The sequence below is a fragment of the Eubalaena glacialis genome, chromosome 15 (assembly GCF_028564815.1).
Source record: "Eubalaena glacialis isolate mEubGla1 chromosome 15, mEubGla1.1.hap2.+ XY, whole genome shotgun sequence".
In the NCBI taxonomy this organism is placed as follows: Eukaryota; Metazoa; Chordata; class Mammalia; order Artiodactyla; family Balaenidae; genus Eubalaena; species Eubalaena glacialis.
Window position 1 is genome coordinate 62,619,079 of NC_083730.1, and position 23,428 is coordinate 62,642,506.

The 23,428-nt window shown below is 44.5% G+C and overlaps 2 protein-coding genes across 5 annotated transcripts in view; one reads left to right on the forward strand and one right to left on the reverse strand.

Moving 5' to 3' along the window:
- The window catches only part of MTCL1 (microtubule crosslinking factor 1), a 125,181-nt gene that overhangs the window by 32,292 nt on the left and 69,461 nt on the right, over positions 1-23,428 (forward strand). The window lies entirely within an intron of this gene.
- On the reverse strand, positions 1,130-1,486 carry LOC133075702 (large ribosomal subunit protein eL33-like). Its single transcript, XM_061170053.1, has one exon. It carries the CDS (start codon positions 1,484-1,486, stop codon positions 1,145-1,147), a length of 342 nt encoding a protein of 113 aa, XP_061026036.1. The 3' UTR covers positions 1,130-1,144.

Genomic DNA, 23,428 nt, shown 5'->3' on the forward strand with positions numbered 1-23,428 from the left:
ATAAAAATTCACGATGATCATAACTTGGTAGGTGGTTCTTCTATTATTAAATGCATTATCTCTGTTAATGCTTTTGCCTTGGATTCCAATGTGTCTGATGCTGCTCTCAGTATCACATTGTACCAATATTGCTACATCGGCTTTCTTTGCAGTATTGTTTGCTGGTATAATTTTTTGTTTTCAACTTTTCTGTGTCATGTTTTAAGCAGTTTAAGGCTGAGTGTGTGTGAGAGGTAATCCACGTTTATCTTAATAAGTGAGTTTGTTCCATTTAGAGTTATTTGTGATTGCACTTAGAGTTGGACTTGTTCTGCTATGTTATTTACTTTTCCTGCCACCATGTTTTTTTTCTTCTTTTTTTTAACCTTCCTGCATTCCATCAAAAATACTGGGCTTGTTTTTTTAATTCTCTCTCTGTTGGTTTAGACTTTATATCTCTGTTCTTTGCAAATTTTAACAAACATACTTAAAAGTGTATTTACCATTCTCCTGAAGGACACAAACTCCTTCTGACACTGTGGCTTGCTGAAAATAATTTAGTGTCAAATCCCTGCTACCCCATTTTAAGCTTCCATTTTATTTTAATTGTAAGTACTTATGCTGATTCACCTTTTAGGTCTAAATTTACCAACTTTGGTTACCACTTTTCTTTCCAGGTTCTGTTTCTTCTTGCTGGGATGCATTTAGTGTTATTTCAGTAAGCATAAGTAGGAGGTAATTTCTGCACAGAGGCCTTTGTCTATCTAAAAAATACTCTCAAATGGTAGTTTAATTGGGTAGAGAATTTTAGGTTAACAGTTGTTTTCCTCAGCACTTCTAAAGATACAATTCCATTATTTTTTGATATCTGTTGCCATTGTAGCAACTGTCAACCTAATTGTTGTTCTTTACTGGTAATCTGACTTTCCCTCTGGGTTCCTTTTAAGTTTTTCTTGTTACCACTGCAGTTTCACTTGCAGTGATTCATCTTGATGTGGATTTCTTTTTTTTTGTAACTTTTATTTTATTTCAGTTTTAATGAGATATAATTGACATGCAGCACTGTATAAGTTTAAGGTATACAGCATAATGATTTGACTTATATCTTTTTTTTTTTTTTTTTACAAGAGAACAAATCCACAGTTTTATCTACTTTTCAATAAGTTTAAATCCTTGAAGGGTACAGCATCACACGGATTCTGTGTCCAGTGGCCTTAGCAGGAAGGTTGCTTCCAAATTTGGCACAAACCATGCCACTGTTTCCATGAGTGCGAGTTATCTTTCCCCAGATTACTCTGGTTTTAGGTTTTCCACCAGGAGTTACTGTGTTGTTCTTTGCTTTGTACATATAAGCACATCTCTTGCCTAGATAGAATTCAGTTTCATCTTGAGCATATACACCTTCAGTTTTCAGGAGAACTGTGTGCTCCCTCTGGTTCCATATACCCTGCTTATTATAGTCAGCAAAAATGGCCTTGGACCACAGCCTTCCAGACATATTTGTCATTTTAGAAGTCCTGTTCCCAGCAGGCTGGAACACCCATTCTCGGAGGTCGGGACCAGCACCGTCAGTCCCATATCTCTTCCATTCTGTCTTCCCTGTTGCTGGATTCCATAGAAATCATTAGCTGGTGGAGCCTCGGAGCCACACCAGTGCCTCGTTGAGGCATATAGCCGAGCCTACCCCACTTATTTGCCCCCAAAGTTTCATATATCATTAAATGATTATCACAGTAAGCTTAGTAAACACGCATCACCTCATATAAATACAAAATTAAAGAAATAAAAAAAAATATTTTTTCTTCTGATGAGAACTCTGAGGATTTACTCAGAACAAATGTCCTATATGTGGATTTCTTCTTATTTATCCGCCTTGGGACTTGCAATGTGTTCTCATTTCTTATTGATTGTGGTGGCCCAGCCTGTCTAGCTCAGGGTATGTTTGCTGATGTCTGGGTCCAATTGCCCGGCAGTGTCTGGCAGGCATAGCTGGTGACGCAGAGACTGGTAGCAGAAGGTCTCAGTCAGAGCTTCTGGAAGTGAAGATCTGTGTCCCCGAAATACAGGCTCTCTGAGGCGGCCACCGTGTAAATCTTAACTGGAGTGCATTGGTCTAAAAGAATAAATATATTTCACTTTTCTTATTTCACCTCTAATGCTCTTCATGAAATAACAGTTTTAGTCAATTTCATAGTCAACAGCATTTCCCTCCAAAAACGTTTTGCCTGGTCTCCCTTTCCCATACTGGAGGACTTTCCTTTCTGTCTGTAGCTATTCACTGGAGCCGCCACCGCTACCCGACTCAAAAGCTTAGGAACCCTCTGCTCTGAGCTTACTAGTGCGGTTTTTAAAAGATAATTTTATGCATTAACCATTTGCTATAGGGCAATATTGTCATTCTAGCTAAGTTACTCTATATACTAATAAGTCTTTGCATTTATGGGTCTTACAGATGTATTTTTGTCCCCAGTTTAAAGTAGGAAACTCAAAGAGTGAGTGAGTAGGCGATTTTGGTTTTCTCTTGCAAAGTTATTTTTTATAGGTGCTCTTTTATGTAGTTATTTTTTAATTGAAGTATAGTTGATTTACAGTGTTGTGTTAGTTTCAGGTGTACAGCAAAATGATTCAGTTATATATATATATGTACACATACATATGTGTATGTATATATATGTATACGCTTTTTCAGATTCTTTCCCATTACAGGTTATTAAAAAATAATGCGTATAGTTCCCTGTGCTATACAGTAGGTCCTTGTTGGTTATCTATTTTATATATAGTAGTGTGTATCGGTTAATCCCAACCTCCTAATGTATCCCTCCCAGTCCTTTCCCGTTTGGTAACCATGAGTTTGTTTTCTATGTCTGTGGGTCTATTTCTGTTTTGTATATATGTTCATTTGTATCTTTTTTTTAGATTCCGCATATAAGCAATATCATATGATATTTGTCTTTGCCTGGCTTACTTCACTTAGTATGATAATGTCTAGGTCCATCCATGTTGCTGGAAATGGCATTATTTTAGTCTTTTTATGACTGAGTAATATTCCATTGTATATGTATATACAGCACATCTTCTGTATCCATTCATCTGTTGATGGATATTTAGGTTGCTTCCATGTCCTGGCTATTGCAAATAGTGCTGCAGTGAACATTGGGGTGCATGTATCTTTTCAAATTACGGTTTTCTCTGGATATATGCCCAGGAGTGGGATTGCTGGGTCGTATGGTAGTTCTATTTTTAGTTTTTTAAGGAACCTCCATACTGTTCTCCATAGTGGCTGCACCAATTTACATTCCCACCAACGGTGTAGGAGGGTTCCCTTTTCTCCATACCCTCTCCAGCATTTATTATCTGTAGACTTTTTGATGATGGCCATTCTGACCGGTGTGGGGTGGTACCTCATTGTAGTTTTGATTTGCATTTCTCTAATAAGTAGCAGTGTTGAGCATCTTTTCATGTACCTTTTGGCCATCTCTATGTCTTCTTTGGAGAAATGTCTATTTAGGTCTTCTGCCCACTTTTTGATTGGGTTGTTGGTTTTTTGATATTGAGCTGCATGAGCTGTTTTTATATTTTGGAGATTAATCCCTTGTTGGTCACATCATTTGCAAATATTTTCTCCCATTCTGTAGGTTGTCTTTTCGTTTTCTTTATGGTTTCCTTTGCTGTGCAAAAGCTTTTAAGTTTAATTAGGTCCCATTTGTTTATTTCTCTTTTTTATTTCCGCTACTCTAGGAGGCAGATCCAAAAAGATATTGCTGTGATTTATGTCAAAAAGTGTTCTGTTTTCCTCTAGGAGTTGTATAGCATCCAGTCTTACATTTAGGTCTTTAATCCATCTTGAGTTTATTTTGTGTATGGTGTTAGGGAGTGTTCTAATTTCGTTCTTTTACATACAGCTGTCCAGTTCTCCCAGCACTATAGGTACTCTTAATGCAAAGCCCCGTGGGTTGATAGCATGATTTTTGAGGAGCTAGTCTTTAATATTTGGAGACAAGTTGGCCAGTAAACACAAATAATTAGAAAACTACCCTGGGAGATTTGGGAAATCTAGCGGACCATTTGCAGAGAATGAAGGCATGGTGGTTCGTTTGCTTTTGGAACGGGAACTAGAGCTGCCTCTTGTGAGCTTGCCCTGCAACACCCCGCCCCCGAACACATTCTTCCCAAGAGCTGCCTTTTCAAGTCAGGTTGGACTGACCTGGTCCGTGGGTGAGTAGAACACGGTGCTTTGAGAGTCGGGAGGGAAGCTCACCGACTCCTTGGCCAACTTCTACCCTGCCTGGCTCTTGCCGCTACAGCGTATCCACAGACCAGGCTCCACGGAGCGAGACATCACAGAAGAAAACCTCACACCAGGTGCTGTGTTGGAGGGGGAGGGTCCAGTTAACTCGTGGAAGACACCGCAGAAGCCTGGAGCTGGTGGGCTTCAGTGCATGTCATGCGCATCTGAGAAAACATCCCTGAAATGTGGGAGCTAAGGGGTGGGGGCAACTGTAAGGGGCGGCAGAGGGCTGCTGCCGGGAGGCAGGTTCCCCGGCAGGACTGGGGTGTGTGCACAGTAGGGGAGAGGCAGTGACCGAGGGCTGCCTGCCAGGAGCATGAACGTGCCTTCCTGTAGAAATCCCTCTGCGTATCTGTGGCGTCTATAAGAGATCCTACGCTGCCTGGGATGTTTCTTCCCTTGTTATTAAGGACACATGTTCCAGAGATGCACGCCAGCATCTGTCAGAGAGGTCAGAGTAATTCAAGAACGGGCGAGAGCATTATTTATCTTGGTGAAGTCTGGTCAGGGAGGGCTGTGTGCACGTGGATGTGCTGGACGGAGGGTCGCCCCCGACGGCTGTGATTGTAAAGAGGAGGGGGGAGTAACGTAGCTTGTCTCTGGCTTATGAAAACAACCATCTCCTTGGAAAACAACTGAGCGTCTCCCGGAGCCTGTTCTGCTGAGCGAGTTTGGAGGCGAATGTGTCCTAGTAACTGGTTAGTAAAGAAATAGTTGTATGTTGCTCTTTTTTTTTTTTTTAATTTATTTATTTTTGGCTGTGTTGGGTCTTCGTTTCTGTGCGAGGGCTTTCTCTAGTTGCGGCGAGCGGGGGCCACTCTTCATCGCGGTGCGTGGGCCTCTCACTATCGCGGCCTCTCTTGTTGCGGACCACAGGCTCCAGACGTGCAGGCTCAGTAATTGTGGCTCACGGGCCCAGTTACTCTGCGGCATGTGGGATCTTCCCAGACCAGGGCTCGAACCCGTGTCCCCTGTATTGGCAGGTGGATTCTCAACCACTGCACCACCAGGGAAGCCCATATGTTGCTCTTTTACTCACTCACCTCCATCTTGTTTCTTCCACTAACCAAAGTCCAGTCTTTAGAGCTCTCTTACTGCGTTCAGGGAAGCAGAAACCTGCTCAAGTATGAGAAATCCTTAACAAATAAGATAATGGCCGTTTCGAGATAGTGCTTCATGCTTGGGGTTTATTTGCACCTTTCAGCCCCTGTGCGGGGAACTGTTTCATCACCCCCATGGGACAGATGCCCCCGAGCCCAAGGAGATGAAGGCGTGTAACCTAAGACAGTTCCTTGCGAGAGCCTTGTGGCTGCAGAGAGTGAGCTTGCTCAGGGCAGGGACTGTGGCTGTCATTGTGTCCTGAGTGCCAAGGTGGTGCCTGGGCCAGAAGTTGCTCTGATATTTGGTCAGTGAAGTTAAAAATGGAGCATCAGAGCAGGTCTCTGCCTCTTAGGTCTTCACCCCCCAGAAGCAGTGTTCTCGCCACGAAGCAGTCCCAGACCATCTCCTCTTTTGCAGAGGACAGTGTTGGGGCCCAGAACAGTTAAGCGACGTGGCCAGGGTTTTCTCAAGTGCCAACTGAGTGGTCTTCTCACTGCACGCCTCATGCGGGAGGATACTTGCTTTGGGCGAACATTTCGAAGTGGGATGAGTGGAAGGTTGGAAGGTCGTGGGATTTTTGTTGTGAAACCTCGGTCAGGTCTGCAAAAATGATATGGGTGCTGATGGCAAACCGCACAACCGAGAAAAGACTGCGGGATGGGAAACGTCAGTGGAATAACAGCTGAATAGAAAACTGCAGGAGACGAGAGGAGAAGGCCCGATGCACCCACCGTCCAGGAAGGGCGTGAGGGAAGTAAGCAAACAAATGGTTTACTCTCGACCCACGCAGTAGGAACTCGCACATCAGTTAGCGGGTGCTGTAAATTGCGATACGCTTGCTGCCGGGAGTTCATTTCTCTGTGCTCATCACATCAGGTTAATGGAGAGTTAAATGGCTCTTGAAACAGGCTGGCTGGAGGAGCTGGGAGCCGGGTCCTGTGTCCCGGGGCCTGGCCGCGCTCTTCAGGGGAGGCTCCCTCGCCCCTGCTCCGAGCTGCTTCCATTGCTGCCTGTCTGGCTCCCCCCGGGGGGCTGCAGCAGAAGTAAGTCACTCGCTGGCTAAAATGAAGGTTTTTCAGGACTCCGTTCCTTTCTGGAGGCTCTAGGAGAGGATCCATTTCCTTGCCCTTTCCAGCCCCCAGGCACATCCTCATTTCTGGGCTCCAACCCTCTTCCTCCATCTTCAGATCCAGCAATGGCAGGATTCTCTCTCCTGCTTCCATTTCCAAGGACCTTGATGACATGGAGCCCACTGGGATAACTCAGGAGAGTCTCCCTATTTCAAGGTCAGCTGATTAGCAACTGTAATTACCCTTTGGCATATGGCATCATGCAGTCGCAGGTTCCATGGATTAAGGAAGCGGGCCTTTGGGGGAGGAGGGACTTGTTCTGCCTACCGCAGCAGGGAAACAAGTTTAGAGCTGGTGAGGCTAGAGCTCATTTATTCCTTCCTGCAATTGCATAGTTGGGAAATTGAGGCCTGGGGCATAACATTTATTATGCACCACTGGGTATTAAATGCTTCCAATGCTTGTCTAATCTTCACGACCACCCTTTGAAGTGGGCATTTTTATGTTCCCACTTTAATGATAAGAAAACCGAGGCTCACGGCTGACAAGCCTGCCCTCTGTCAGCCTGCCCTGTGTCACAGAGCCGGTAAGTGGCAGAGCTGAGAATCTCACACCTCCAGGTGTCAGAGGGCCCAGCCCATCCATACCCTTCCTACCACATACCACATGCTGGATGGGTGTAGTTCCCTAACAGATATCCGGTTTCCTGCCTGGTGTTCTTTTTCCATTATACCATTCTGCCAGCTCACATTTTCCTCCAGTGATGGAGCAATAATACATTTTCCAGAATGTATTATTCCTTCCTTTTTCAAGGAAGATTGCAGTATCATTGGTATTTTCAAGCCTTTTTTTTTTTTTTTTAATAAATTTATTTATTTATTTATTTATTTTTGGCTGCATTGGGTCTTTGCTGTGCACGGGCTTTCTCTAGTTGTGGCGAGCGGGGGCTACTCTTCGTTGCAGTGCGTGGGCTTCTCATCATGGTGGCTTTCTCTAGTTGCGGAGCACCGGCTCTAGAGCGCAGGCTCAGTAGTTGTGGCCCATGGGCTTAATTGCTCCACGGCATGTGGGATCTTCCCAGACCAGGCCTCGAACCCGTGTCTCCTGCCTTGGCAGGCGGATTCTTAACCACTGCGCCACCAGGGAAGCCCTTTTCAAGCCTTTTAAACTTTTGTAACTCCTGTTTGCCTTCTCTAAGGGGCACCATGTTTTTCTCATCCCCTCAGAGCATGATTTTTTATTGTATTGATAAATTGCCCAGTTCAAACACATCAGAAGATTTACGTGGAAATTCTAAGATGAAAACTTCACCTGGTCCCCATTCTTCTCCCTACCTCCTGCTGTTTCTTGGGACTGAATCCTGTATTTCTTTTATTGTCTTTGGCACATTCCTTCTGTCTGTTTTGTTTTTTCTTTAACAAGCTTGGATACTTTTAAAAAGAATTGAACTCCGATGTGTGTATGACCCATTTGAACCCTGGTGTAATATCTGTCAGGTTCTGTGAAAAGCTACAGCAGCCCCTTTGTCAAAGACCAGGGCCCTCACATATTGTTTTCTGTTCCTTTTAATCTTTGTAAGGCTCTGGGCTGGGTTGCACTGAAAATCTGAAGAGTCCCTCATTCCCCCACCCAGTCTCATAGGTTCCCCTTGTTCTGACACCTGTGCAGGGCCCAGAACAGGGCAGCCAACCCCACAGAAGTTGTCCAGCCATGGTCTTCGGTCTCCACTAATCCCATGATCCACAAGGGGATAAGAGCTGGGGAGAGGTCTGGGCTGCTCACAAAGGATCAGAGGGACAAAGTCACCTCCTAATATGTGAGAGGGTTTGAGATTTGGAGCGTCTCAGTCGTAAACTCAACTCATTATCTTTTGCAAATGCTATTTTTAAAAAACATTACAAACTATATTATACAGAAAAATAATATATTTAAAATATGTATACATATATGTATATATACATGTATATATATTACATATAATATATATAAAATTTAAAGAAGAAAGTAAAAAGAATACTCATCTTAGGCAGTAGAATGTTACCAGTTTGTTTGACAATCCATGTAAGATAATCTGTCACCCTCAGGTCAACATCATCTTGAATTCTATTTTTTTCCTTGCTTTTCTTTATAGTTTGCCAACTGTTTGTATCCCAAAGAAGTATGTTGTTTATTTCTTCTAATTTTTATTTTATATTGGAGTATAGTTGATTAACAATGTTGTATTAGTTTCAGGTGTACAGCAAAGTGATTCAGTTTATACATACACATGTATCTATTCTTTCTCAAATTCTTTTCCCATTTAGGTTACTACAGAATATTGAGCAGAGTTCCCTGTGCTATACAGTAGGTCCTTCTTGGTTATCTATTTGAAATATAGCAGTGTGTATATGTCAATCCCAAACTCCCAATTTATCCCTCCACCCCACCTTTCCCCTTTGGTAACCATAAGTTTGTTTTCTAACTCTGTGAGTCTATTTCTGTTTTGTAACTAAGTTCATTTGTATCATTTTTTTAAGATTCTGCATATAAGCGATATCATATGATATTTGTCTTTCTCTGTTTGACTTACTTCACTTAGTATGATAATCTCTAGGTCCTTCTATGTTGCTGCAAATGGCATTATTTTATTCTTGTTATGGCTGAGTAGTATCCCATTGTATATATGTACCACATCTTCTTTATCCATTCCTCTGTTGATGGAGATTTAAGTTGCTTCCATGTCTTGGCTACTGTAATAAATAGTGGTGCAATGAACACTGGGGTGCACATATCTTTTCGAATTATGGTTTTCTCCAGATATATGCCTAGGAGTGGGATTGCTGGATCATATTGTAGTCCTATTTTTAGTTTTTTAAGGAACCTCTCTACTGTTTTCCATAGTGGCTGTATCAATTTACATTCCCACCAACACCAACAGTGTAGGAGGGTTCCCTTTTCTCCACACCCTCTCCAGCATTTATTGTTTGTAGACTTTTTGATGGCCATTCTGACTGGTGTGAGGTGATATCTCATTGTAGTTTTGATTTGCATTTCTCTAATAATTAGCGATATTGAGCATCATGTTGCGATGTTGGCATTTTCACGTGCCTCTTGGCCATCTGTATGTCTTTGGAGAAATGTCTATTTAGGTCTTCTGCCCATTTTTTGATTGGGTTTTCTTTTGATGTTGAGCTGCATGAGCTGTTCGTAAATTTTGGAGACTAATCCCTTGTCAGTCACGTCGTTTGCAAACATGTTCTCCCATTCTGAGTGTTGTCTTTTCGTTTTGTTCATGGTTTTCTTTGTTGTGCAAAAGCTTTTAAGTTTAATTAGGTCCCATCTGTTTATTTTTGTTTTTATTTCCATAACTCTAGGAGACAGATCAAAAAATATATTGCTGCAATTTATGTCAGAGTGTTCTTTCTATGTTTTCCTCTAAGAGTTTTATAGTATCAGGTCTTACATTTAGGTCTTTAATCCATTTTGAGTTTATTTTTGTGTATAGTGTTAAAGAATGTTCTAATTTCATTCTTTTACATGCAGCTGTCCAGTTCTCCCAGCACCATTTATTGAAGAGACTGTCTTTTCTCCATTGTCTAGCCTTGCCTCCTTTGTCATAGATTAATTGACCATAGGTGTATGGGTTTATTTCTGGGCTTTCTATCCTGTTCCATTGATCTATATTTCTGTTTTTGTGCCAGTACCATAGTGTTTTAATGACTGTAGCTTTGTAGTATAGTCTGAAGTCTGGGAGCCTGATTCCTCCAGCTCCATTTTTAAAGATTGCTTTGGCTACTTGGGGTCTTTTGTGTCTCCATACAAATTAAGAATTTTTTTGTTCTAGTTCTGTGAAAAATGCCATTGGTAATTTGATAGGTATTGCACTGAATCTGTAGAGTGCCTTGGGTGGTATAGTCATTTTGACAATATTGATTCTTCCAATCCAAGAACATGGTATATCTTTCCATCTGTTTGTGTCATCTTTGATTTCTTTCATCACTGTCTTATAGTTTTCAGAGTACAGGCCTTTGCCTCCTTAGGTAGGTTTATTCCTAGGTATTTTATTCTTTTTGATGCAATGGTAAATGGGAGTGTTTCTTTAATTTCTCTTTCTGATCTTTCATTGTTAGTGTATAGGAATGCAAGAGATTGCTGTGTATTAATTTTGTACCCTGAAACTTTACCATTCACTGACGAGCTCTAGCAGTTTTTTGGTAGCATCTTTAGGATTGTCTATGTATAGTATCATGTCATCTGCAAACAGTGACAGTTTTACTTCTTTTCCAATTTGGATTCCTTTTATTTCTTCTTTGATTGCCACGGCTAGGACTTCCAAAAGTACGTTTAATAAAAGTGGTGAGAGTGGACATCCTTGTCTTGTTCCTGATCTTAGAGGAAATGCTTTCAGCTTTTCACCATTGAGTATGATGTTAGCTGTGGGTATGTCATGTATGTTGAGGTATGTTCCCTCTATGCCCACTTTCTGGAGAGTTATGATCATAAATGGGTGTTGAATTTTTTCAAAAGCCTTTTCTGCATTTACTGAGTTGATCATATGATTTTTATTCTTCAGTTTGTTGATGTGGTGTGTCACACTGATTGATTTGCGGATATTGAAAAATCCGTGCATCCCTGGGATAAATCCCACTTGATCATGGTGTATGATCCTTTTAATGTGCTGCTGGATTCAATTTGCTAGTATTATGTTGAGGATTTTTGCGTCTATGTTCATCAGTGATATTGGCCTGTAATTTTCTTTTTTTAAAAAATTAATTAATTAATTAATTAATTATTTATGGCTGTGTTGGGTCTTCGTTTCAGTGCGAGGGCTTTCTCTAGTTGTGGCAAGTGGAGGCCACTCTTCATCGCGGTGCGCGGGCCTCTCATTATCGTGGCCTCTCTTGTTGCGGAGCACAGGCTCCAGACGCGCAGGCTCAGTAATTGGGGCTCACGGGGCCTAGTTGCTCCGCGGCATGTGGGATCTTCCCAGACCAGGGCTCGAACCCGTGTCCCCTGCATTAGCAGGCAGATTCTCAACCACTGCGCCACCAGGGAAGCCCTAATTTTCTTTTTTTGTTGTATCTTTTTCTGGTTTTGGTATCAGGGTGATGGTGGCCTCATAGAATGAGTTTGTGAGTGTTCCTTCTTCTGCAGTTTTTTGGAATAGTTTCAGAAGGATAGGTGTTAACTCTTCTCTAAATGTTTGGTAGAATTTGCCTGTGAAGCCATCTGGTCCTGGACTTCTGTTGGTTGGGAGTTTTTTTTTTTTTTCTTTTCTTTTTACCCTTTTGGGAAATTTGATATTCTAAACTAGGTAACTCCAAATTTTAAAATGCCAGCTTTTTCATAAATTTTTGTACAATTCCATTTGCAGTTACATATAAACTTAGATATTAGTGATATTTTTAAAAATAAAAGGGAAGGCTTTTGCCAACTTTTAAAAAAATGTTTATTATTTATTTTCTTATTAGTCATCCATTTAATACACATCAGTGTATATATGTCAATCCCAATCTCCCAATTCATCCCCCCACCCCCCCACCGCTTTCCCCTTGGTGTCCATACGTTTGTTCTCTACATCTGTGTCTCAATTTCTGCTCTGCAAACCGGTTCATCTGTACCATTTCCTAGGTTCCACATATATACATTAATATACAATATTTGTTTTTCTCTTTCTGACTTACTTCACTCTGGTTGGGAGTGTTTTAATCACAATTTCAGTTTCATTACTTGTGATTGGTCTGTTCATATTTTCTATTTCTTCCTGGTTCAGTCTTGGGAGATTGTACCTTTCTAAGAATTTTTTCATTTCTTCTAGGTTGTCTATTTTATTGGCATATAGCTACTTGCAGTAGTTTCTTATGATCCTTCGTGTTTCTGTAGTGTCTGTTATAACTTCTCCTTGTTCATTTCTAATTTTATTGAATTGAACCCTCTCCCTTTTTTTTCTTGATGAGTCTGGCTAAAGGTTTATCAATTTTGTTTATATTTTCAAAGAACTGGCTTTTAGTTTCATTGATCTTTTCTATTTTCTCTGTCTCTATTTCATTTATTTCTGCTCTGATCTTTATGATTTCTTTCCTTCTACTAACTTTGGGTTTGGTTTGTTCTTCTTTCTCTAGTTGCTTTAGGTGTAAGGTTAGGTTGTTGATTTGAGGTTTTTCGTGTTTCCTGAGGTATATTGTTTAGTTTTGCTTATTTTTGAATAAGCAATGGAATGGAGTCATACTGTAGATAGTCTTCTGTGACATATTATATCACTGGATGGTACAGTTTTGATATTCATCCATGCTGATGCAGGTAGCTGTAGTTTATTCATTGTCACTGCTCTTTGTTACGGGCACTGTCTGGATTTCTCCTCTTGTCTTTTGGGTTGTTTGGTTGCTTCTCGTTATTATAAAACCGTGTTTCTGGTTATTACATAACCATGTCATAAAAACATGCCTTGCCATCTCGCGGTTCCTGTGTGTCATAACTTCTCCAATGTATATTCCTAAGAGGAGGTGTGCTGGGCTATAGGATGTGTACGTGTTCAATTTATGTTATTTTTATTATTTAAAAATTGTGGCAAAATATACATAACATAAAATTTACCATTTTGACCATTTTTTGGTGTACAGTTTAGTGACATTAAGTTCATTCACATTATTGTGCTACCATCACCAACATCCATCTCCAGAGCATTTTTTCATCTTACAAAACTGAAACTCTGTACCCATTAAACACTAATTTCCTATTCTCCCTCCTTCCAAGCCCTTAGCAGCCACCATTCTACTTTCTGTATCTATGAATTTGGCTACTCTAGGTACCTCATATAAGTGGAATCATGCAATATTTGTCCTTTTATGACTGGCTTATTTTTCTTAGCATGATGTCCTTGAGGTTCATGCATGTTATAACACATGTCGGAATTTCCTTCCTTGTTAAAGCTAAATAATATTCTATTGTGTGTATTGACCACATTTTGTTTACCCATTAATCTGTCAGACACTTGGGTTGCTTTCACCTCTTGGCTCTTGTGAACAATATTGCTATGAACATGGGTGTACAAATATCTCTTCAAGTCCTACTTTCAATTCTTTTGGGGTACATACCCAGAAGTGGAATTGCTGGATCAGATGGTAATTCTATTTTTAATGTTTTGAGGGACCTCTGTTCTTTTCCACGATGGCTGAACTCTTTTACATTCCATCAGCTATGCACAAGGAGTTCCAGTTTATCCACATCCTCACCAACACTTGTTATTTTCTAATTTTTTCATACCATCCGTCCTAATGGGTGTTAAAAGGTATCTCATGGTGGTTTTGACCTGCATTTCCATAATGACTAGTGATGCTGAGCATCTTTGCATGTGCCTATTGGCCATCTGTGTCTCTTCTTTGGACAAATGTCTATTTAAGTCCTTTGCATATGTTCCATTTTACTAAGAAATGCCAAATGGTTTATCAAAGTGGTTGTAACAGCTTATACCTAACCAGCAATTTATGAAAATTTCATTATGCGTATCTGTGCCAACTCTTGTATGGTCAGACTTTTTGCCATCTGCTGAATGAAATGATATATCCTTATGGTTTTAGCTTGCAGATGCTATAAATTGTCATCTTCTGGTTTGTGATGTATCGTTCTCATTTTTTTTGGTAATATCTTTTGATGAACAGAAGTTTAAATTTTAATGTGGTTAAATTGATCAATCTTTTCCTTTATGGCACATGCTCCCAGGTCATGAACATATTTTCCTATAATTTTTTATAGGTTTGCCAACTTTCACAATTAGGCTCTTCACCCAAATAGGATTTAGCTGTGAGGTAGGGTGTGAGTGGAGCTTTTCTCATTTCCCCAGGTGGATGACCTGTTGAATTGTTTCTTAGAGCAGTCTGCCCATTATCAGGGACCTTTTGCAAACTGTACACCCCCTTCCCCCTATTCTGACAAGTGAATCCTGAAGTGTGTGTGTGTGTTTGTGAAAAAACACCCAGTGGACTCTGACCTCTGCTCTTGCCTGGGAACCGCTGCCACGAGGGGGAATATCTCACCCGTTGACGGGCTGCTGGAGCGTATTAGTAGAGTGGTCTGTTAGTCACGTGTCTTCAGCTCTGTTCAGAGCTAACCGGCCGCCCTCTCAGGGTGGGACCTGGAACCTTGTCTTGTATTATATACTTTTACATGTCTGTGTTCTGAAGAAATGAAGAGGGTTGATTGGCAAGTTTATCACAGGTAACATGAGGCAGATGTAAGGATGCAGCATGCTGTGCGTAGCCAAAGGGGTGATGGCACTGGTTTTCCCACCTGGCAGATGTTTTCTTGACCTGTCCCCCCATGTCCTCCCTGGAGATGATGTTTCCTCGGGGGGCAGCGTTTTCTTTTTTAATCGGGGTCGTTCCTGCCTCCCTCCCTAGGCAAGTGGTCATGAGGACTTGGGAGGCGTGTCTAGGTTGCCTAGGGGATACAGCCATGGCTGTCACTGCTGTTACCGGCATTGTTATTTTGGGCCAGGTTGAGGGGCATGATGGAGGGCATCCCATGCAATTCCAATCCACAAAACCCTGGAGATGCTAAAGTGGGTGCTCCCCCACGTGATTCCTTGTCCTCTTTGGAGTAAAATAAGGTTGGGGGTAAATCGGTGGTCTTCCTTCTCGTAAGGAAGTCTCTCTCCCAAGGTGCTTTTAGGAGCTGCAGACCCTGCTGGCACCTCCCCGCCGCTACACTTGCTCACCATCCCCCCACCCCTGGAGAGCTGAGTCCTCACTGTGGCCGAGCCCAGAGCTCCTGGAGCGATGGATGTGGGTTATTGATGCGGGATGATTAAACAGATAATTATCTCATGATATCTGGTTGTAATGAATAAATACCTGAGGATTGGGTGTGCCTACAATGGGATTTTTTTTTTTAATTGGACTGACCTCTCTGGGCTTCCCATGGGAAAACTCTGTCCTTAAGAGACTTAGAACGCCGAGTTCACTGTAAATGCAAAAAAGGGGGGTGTTCTGTTCTCAGAGAAAGCAGACAGCAGCCGAATGGACAGGGAGCCAGTTGCAGGTTTAGCTTGGGAATCTGGCCAAACTTGCAGGTTCGCTTCTCTCCACTGATAATCACAGCGGTCATTCTTCCCGAGTGTCCTGCAATGGCCTGGTTCTTCCCAGTGGAAATCTGAGAGGATGCTCAGCTTTCTGGAGTGACTATGTCCACAGCCCTAGACCTTCCCTGGCGGGTCCCCAGGTGCTGCCAATCCACACGGGTACCGGGGACCCCTGGGCTGCCATCACAAAGTGCCACAAACTGGGTGTTGGCTTAAAAACCAGAAATTTATTCTCTCCCAGTTGTGGAGTCTAGAATCAAGGTGTCACAGGGCCACGCCGTCTCTGCAGGCTCTGGGTGGGGGTTGGGGGGGTCTGTCCAGGCCTCTCTGCCCTTCTGCTGCCCCCGGCCTCCCTGGCTTCAGCTGCCTAACTGCCGTCTCTGCCTCCATCCTCACAAAGACATCTTCCCCTATGCGTCTGCGCCCCACAAGCTGTTCTCTTTCTCTCCCTCCCTCTCTCTCTCTCTGTCTCTCTGACTCTGCTCCTCTAACGAGGACACCAGTCACGCTGGATTAGGACCCACCCTCCTCCAGGTGACTGCATCTTACCTCAGTGACATCTGCAAAGACCCCGTTTCCAGTTAAGGGTACATGCACAGGTACGGGGGTTAGGATTGACCAGATCTATTTATTTATTTATCTATTTATTTTGGTTGCGCCAGGTCTTAGCTGCGGAAGGTGGGCTCCTTAGTTGTGGCATGTGGGACCTAGTTCCCTGACCAGGGATTGAACCCGGGCCCCCTGCATTGGGGGCGCAGAGTCTTAACCACTGCGCCACCAGGGAAGTCCCATTGAGCAGATCTTTCTGGGGGACACAGTTCACCCCACAGCACTGGACGCCCAGAGATGGAGAGAAAGCCCCTGGAAACTCTCGTAGGAATGTGACATCCACACGCAGTGGGCTTGCATGTTCCGTTTCTTCTCTTGGTAATTCATTTTATTGTACTTCTCTTAAACTGGAGGGGTCGCCTGAGCAGGGCTGCCTGGCCCTGTCCTCACCGCCTCCCCCCAAGTCCCCCACGCTGGGGTCCCCCGAGAGAGGCCTCCCGCGGGGGTCAGGACAGCTGGCTGGACGTCACCCCAGCTCCCCTTCCTCCCTTTCGTGTCGTGGTGGGTCCACTAGTCCTCAGTTCCCAAAGCCAAACCCTCAGAACCGCCCTTGGCCGCCCTCTCTGTGGGCCCCGCGGGGTCTCCTGGTCCTGCCCCTTCGGTTCCGGCCTCTATTGCAGGGGTCCCATCCCCCTCCCTTGGCCCCGCCCTCCAACCAGTTCTGCAGTCTCTCCCGGGCCCAGCAATCACTGGGGACTGGCTTTCCGGTGGATGAAGTAAACTCCTTAGCCGGGCATCAGGAAGCCCCTTCCACCCTTGTCTTCCACCCCATCCCCAGGAGCCCTGGCGACCACCCAGGCCACGTGCCATACACCTGCGCCTGCCTCCAGGCTGCAGCCCCCTGGTCGGCTGCCCCTGCAGGGCCCTCTCCCCTCCAGTCCCTGGTGCTGAGGCTCCCAGATCCCTGAAGAACCCTCTGAAAGTGAGTGCTCCCCCCCTGGGAGCTCCAGCACGCATCACACACTGCCCTGTTTTGTTCTTATTTGGGTGTGCATCTGGACATCTCTGCTGGACCCTAAGCTCCTTGAAGGCAGGCACTGTCTTAGGCGTTTTTATCCCCATCACAGTGGAGTTTTATTTAACATATAGTCAAACTCAAATGACTATTTGCTGAATGAATGAATATCTGTGCAAACTAAAGCTGAGCAGCTGAGACCACTCTGGTGAAGGTGAGGACCCCTGGCACGTGCATCCCCACGCAGGCAGGTGGAGCCCCTCTCCCTCCCCCGCTGAGAATGCAGGGCCATCATGCATCACCACTACATTAGCTGTTGGCTCCAACACACTAAGTTGATACAAATAATTTTTTTTTTTTAACTGTAAACATTTCTACCTAAGTCCCTTTAAACTCCCCATGGTTTCTGCTTTTTATTGACAGTGAAATGTTTTATGACTTTGGTACAATACATATAAGGAGCAAGGTAAACTCCCACTTGGAGAAAATACTAAACAAAAATTTCGACAAGCTTAAAGAAACCAAGTATTTATAACCAAGAGAAAGAAAACGAAAATAGTTGATGGCGACTTATTTAATAACTGAGGATGAATGAAAATTCAGAGCTACAGAAAAATATCACTGACTCACGTTTTCAGATGCTAGGGTGTGAGATATATACCATATATAAGATATATAAAATATGTGTAACATATGTATTTCTGTTGGAACTATGGAAATTGATGGATTAGAACAGATTCTTCAGAATTTCTTTTACGTTAGTTCAGGGTCAGCCACTTCTGTGTTTTGGGGTGGCATCACTGGACCGAGGGTGAGATGTTGGTGAGGGAACTACTTGGTTTGTAAACTGGGACGGACACCAGATCCTTGTATCTTACAACCCTAGGTCATAGGTGGTCACAGCTGCTTCTCAGGGGCTGTCAGTGACCTAAGGGGTTCTGTCCTTTCAAAGCACTTTCGTGCACAAGGACAAAAGAAGTGTCCTCTGGTAGCACCACCAGCACATGACACCACCATCGCAGTGTCAGGCCTCATCTCTACTTTTAGTCCTGTTATAAATGGAGACCCAGGGCTCGCCTCGGGTGACCTCAGGAGACAGTTGGCCACTTACCTTATTTGTTTGGCAGCAGTAAAAGGTGGAGTTTTTGATCAACCAGCAGCATTTTTGATTTCTGAGGCTTTCTTCCGTTTGCAGTATCCCCAAACTCATTTCATAAAGGCATCGGAAAGCAATTAGAAGATAACAGCTGCTCTGTGGCACACTGGCTGCAGTTGCCCAGCCTCCGGCCCTTGGCCTTGGCAGTGATGGAATCGTTTCAGAGTGGGATGTGCTGGAATGAGAGGGAGGGGTCAGACCGCCTGAGCGGGGCCTCAGGCCATGCAGTGTGACCGCCCTCGGGGCACGGGGTGTGGTGTGGCCGGGTTGAGCTGGCCAAGGGCAGACCACATGAGTCGTGTGTCCGGGCTCGGATTGTTGGATGCTCTTCTGAAGGCAGTGGAGTGCCCCAGGAGGGCTTTAAAAGGTGAGTGACACGATTAGAATTGCCTCTTTGGGAGATGACCAGCAGGAGAGTGAAGCCAGAAGAGAAAGGCCAGTTTGGAAGCTGTTGCCACAGTCTAAACGGGAAACACCAGGCTGGACCAAGGCAGGTGCAGCAGTGACGGGTTTGAGCTCGTAAAGGCTGTGCCACCTGCTAAAACCCATGAGAACAGTACCTCCCGCTGTAGTGGCACCAGCCTCAGCGTACAGTGCTGGGGAGCCCAGGGTCTGTTCCCCTGTCACTTCCTAACCATGTGTCTCAGGCAGATTGCTTAATTATTAGAACTTCAGCATCTGCAAGTGTAAAATAGACTTGTCCCTACCTCATAAGCTTGTTCTGGCACTTAAATGAGATAAAGCTTTGCTCCAAGAGGAGGTCTGGGCTAACATAAAATTATATTTTGAATTCGTTGTTGTTAATCTGTGAGAATATTAAAGTTGTCAGCCGGTTGGCCGTGTGAGACTGCCACGGCCGGACCAGCCTGGACAGAGCCCAGACCCGGGGGCTGGGCACCCAGTGCCCAATACCCAGCACCACAGGAGCTGTCGCCTGGCTGGCTGGCTGGGCGAGGAAGGAAGTTTCTATCTCATCGGATGGAGGGCAGGGAGCAACTATAGAGAATGGCCCAGCTCTTCCTTGGGGTTGCAAACCTGGACCCCCAAATGCATACATCCGGAGGGACGCTGCTCTGCCACATGCTTGAGAACAATTTTTCTCAGCGTGGGAGGAGTTGTAGCAAGATTATTGAAATGCTTTTTGAATGCATGGCAGTTATAATCAGATTATTCATCTGACTTGAGGGAGTTCTTGGTTTATTAAAGTGCCTTTTCTTCATTACAGTTTAGCGACTTGCCAGTAGAAGTTTATTTTAGGGAGTCACAAGATACGCATCTGTGGGTTTGCTGGGGTTGAAGCCTGCGGAGCTGCCTTCTGTTTGTGTGTTGATGTATTTATTGGACCAGCATCGGTAGAGAGTTACTGGAGAGGGCGGGGGAGTAGCCGCGGAGGGGTGGGGGTGGGGGACGCAGCGGGGGCCGGTGCCGCCTCACCGCGCATGCGCACCTCCGCGGGTCCCTCCCCGGCCTCCACGCGGGGAAGATGAGATGCGCGGTGCTCTGGGACCCGGACCCAAAGCAGAACAAGTGCGTGTGGACAGGTGACTGTGGCTTTTCATGCCCCACGTGCACCCCTCTCAGCACTCGGGTTGTGTCTGGATTCTATTGAGAAGAAAATATTTGTTCAAAGGAGATTTGTAAGGCTCACGCTGCCACCGACCTTGCGCTTTGACTTGAATGTTTATAAGGAATTTTAACATGTTTGGACATAGCTTGTGTGTGTTCTGTCAAAAGCAGGCTCCAGAAGAGTATTCCACCAGGCGCTTGGTTCTCTGTTTTAAGTTTTGTGTGAGAAGACATTAAACACGTCTCTTTCAATGACCACCCAGGAGTGTAACGTGATATTTTATCTGTGCTTCTGGGAATGCGAGCGATGCCGTTACTACCGTTCTGGGATGTGCTCAAAAGGTGGCCATCCCAGTCCTTCCAGAATAGGTTGGTGGTGTTTTGGAACAAGATCATTTAAATTTTGTGCTGTAATTTCTCACTGGGATGCTGTTTTTGACACTCATTGCCCATACGTCAACACTAAACACAAGTGCTTTTTGTTCTTGGGGAGGGGTTTGCTCCTTGCCCTTCAACAGCCAAAGAGACACGCGGCAAACTTTTCTCATTGTTTTGAATCCCCCATATCTAGTGCAGGAAGGGCAGGTGTAGGGGTGAGATACAGGGGGGTCTGCAGGAAGGGCAGGTATAGGGGTGAGATACAGGGGGGTCTGCAGGAAGGGCAGGTGTAGGGGTGAGATACAGGGGGGTCTGCAGGAAGGGCAGGTGTAGGGGTGAGATACAGGGGGGTCTGCAGGAAGGGCAGGTGTAGGGGTGACATACAGGGGGGTCTGCAGGAAGGGCAGGTGTAGGGGTGAGATACGGGGGGATATGCAGGAAGGGCAGGTGTAGGGGTGAGATACGGGGGGATATGCAGGAAGGGCAAGTGAGGTCCGCCGCTGCCCAAAGAGGAGCCACTGCTTTTTGAGAGGGGACATCACAATAAAAAATAGTTCTATTTTGGGTGTCATGTTGCAGGTGAGATTAAATTAGAAACGCTTGGCGCTGGGACAGGTGAAGTTGATGATATTGTCTCTGGAAAGTTGTTTCATTAACCTGGGCGTAAGGTGTTGAAGAACCTAGCTTAGGGTAGTGATGCTGGAAATGCGGGGGACTGATACATATGGTGGGGGTATCTTGAAAGGGGGTCTGTTGATGAATTGATAAGATGGAACGGAAGAGAAGAGGTTGTGAGGACTCCAGTGCTTTGAATCTGGGACATCTTGATGGCAAATGGAGAGGGCTGATTTGGGGTGAAGAGGCCGAGGTCAGGGTTGGCTTGTAGAACGAGAAAATCAAACATCATCTAATGTTTTAAGTGAGAACAGCTAAATAATGTTATTTGAGGAAGATGTGTAAATTTCATTACTCTGTGTAAGAATCATCTGCATATTAGAAGTACTGGATAGTAGTTTTTCAGACTGTTAAACTTTTTTCTTTTTTTAAACATTAAAGCTTCCACATACTAGTTGCATAATAATGCATAATAATGCATAATTTTGCATAATAATGAAAGAGAGCTGACAGTTGATAACTTCAATAGAAAAAACATTTTTTTAAGTTTTATAGTTGTCTCTAGCAACTGTGACTTGTTTTTCCAGGTTTATTTGGAGGAAAGTTTAAGAAAAGCCAGGTCTGGCGCTTTGTCTCAGAGAAAACCACACAGAAGAGCAGATGAAACAAAGAGTGAAAATATGTCTAGTCTTAGGTGCACTGTAGTTTTTAGGCCAGATGCAGAGTGCTTCTAAGGTTCTGGGGGTAACTTTAAAAATCTTGCTACTTTCCCACTTTTTAAACTCAATAGAATGTTATTGAAAAGTATTGTCACAGGTGAGTTCTAGAAATGATGATCATTGATCTAGGCACTCCTCAAGGATGGTGGAGCTGCTTTGGGGGTGCAGGCGCCCTCTTGCCGGACACATAGGCTGTTGCAGGACCACACGGCCCCTGCCCTGCAAGAGGGATGAGCGGGGGAGGGTTTGCCCAGAAACCATAGGGGAGGCAGAAGCACTGGGCCGTGAGAAGCCTCAGGGATTGCAGAGGGCGAACTTGGGCACCACTGCCATACCTACCGTGCCCGTTCTGATCTGTTTCTGCAGGGAGCCAGGGTGGAACTGAGCCAAGGCAGAGGCTGGCTGCACTTGAACTCTTACTCTTGGTCCCTAGGCCAGGAAACCAGTTGGCGTAGCAGAGCCAGGGAGCCCTCAGAGGGGGAGGAGAGGAGAAGCAGTGAGGCCAAACCCCCAGTCAGGCAGTAGGGTCCCCTGGCTGGGCTGATGGCGTCACAGACGGGCGACCTCGTGCACGCTCGGAGCTGCACGTGGAGGAGCCCACGGTGGGCAAGGCGGTTTTCACTAACAGTTCAAATCCCTTTTTAAAGTATCAGATGCTAAATTCTCTTGTAGGCATGACCTTTGAATCTAGTGGTTTTCCTTTCATTCAAACGTGAAGTCCATAGGCAACACTCAGTCATTATTTGAAATAAAGATATTGACAGACATGGCATTTATTGATACAAGCCAACAAGCTAGCCTGTTAGTGTTCCAGGGATGCTGACGTGAGACTCTGGGGTCAGAAACAGAGGACTTTATTACTCAGGGCATAGCAGGCAGTATCACCAGTCAGGTCCCCAAGTCTAGGGAGCAGGACCCGATGGGCCCAGATGGATGTGCTCACAGTGGGCTTGTGTCCCTGCTGAGGAACTGAGCTGCAGCGACCCACTATTTCATAGCACACGGTAGGCAAGCCTGCTCTCTGTTGCAGAGGGAGATGTTACCGAATCCCTCAAGGTTGCTCCCTGCAAACACAGTGCTGAAAAATGGTCCAGGTATAGACTGGCCTGAGCCTTGCATCCATGGCACACCCAACAAAATGTGTAGGTATGTGAGAGGCCCACAGATACCATCTCCTAATGATATAAAAATATAAATATCATGATGTTAGAGGTGAAAATCTGGGAAGAGTGTTAAAATTTGTGTCTGTTTAATAAAGGACCATTTCACAGCATGTAATTTGACTATATATTTCTAATTTAAAATATATATTCTTATTTCAAACTATTTGAAAATCCTATTGTTTTTCCTACAGACTGTTATAAACAACTGCTTGATAAATGTTCTCCCCTCCCTCCCTTACTCTCGCCCTTATTTTCAAACAATCACGTATAAAATATCCGCTGTGTGCACAGCATTCTACCAGGTGCCATTGGGCATACGGAGGAAGTAAGTGATTCAGTCCTAGCCCTTGGTTTTATGACATATTAGGACGGTGAGACAGGCTTCCATGAAGCAGCCAAAGTAAATCTATCAAGTGCTTGATAATGCAATACCAATGATGCCAGAGAAAAGTGAACCAAATTATTTTGTACGATTTCCATCAAGAGTGGTTACATACTTTTTATTTTTTATTTATTTTTATTTATTTATTTATTTATTTGTGGCTGCCTCGGGTCTTCGTTGCTGCACGCGGGCTTTCTCTAGTTGCAGCGAGCGGGGGCTACTGTTCGTTGCGGCACGCGGGCTTCTCACTGCGGTGGCTTCTCTTGCGGTGGAGCACGGGCTCTAGGCACGCAGGCTTCAGTAGTTGCAGCACGCGGGCTCAGCAGTTGTGGCTTGCGGGCTGTAGAGCGCAGGCTCAGTAGTCGTGGCGCATGGGCTTAGTTGCTCCGCGG

Coding starts and splice junctions, on each gene's coding strand:
- LOC133075702 (XM_061170053.1), bottom strand. CDS start 1,486: ATGACAAATATGTCTGGAAGGCTGTGGTCCAAGGCCATTTTTGCTGAC.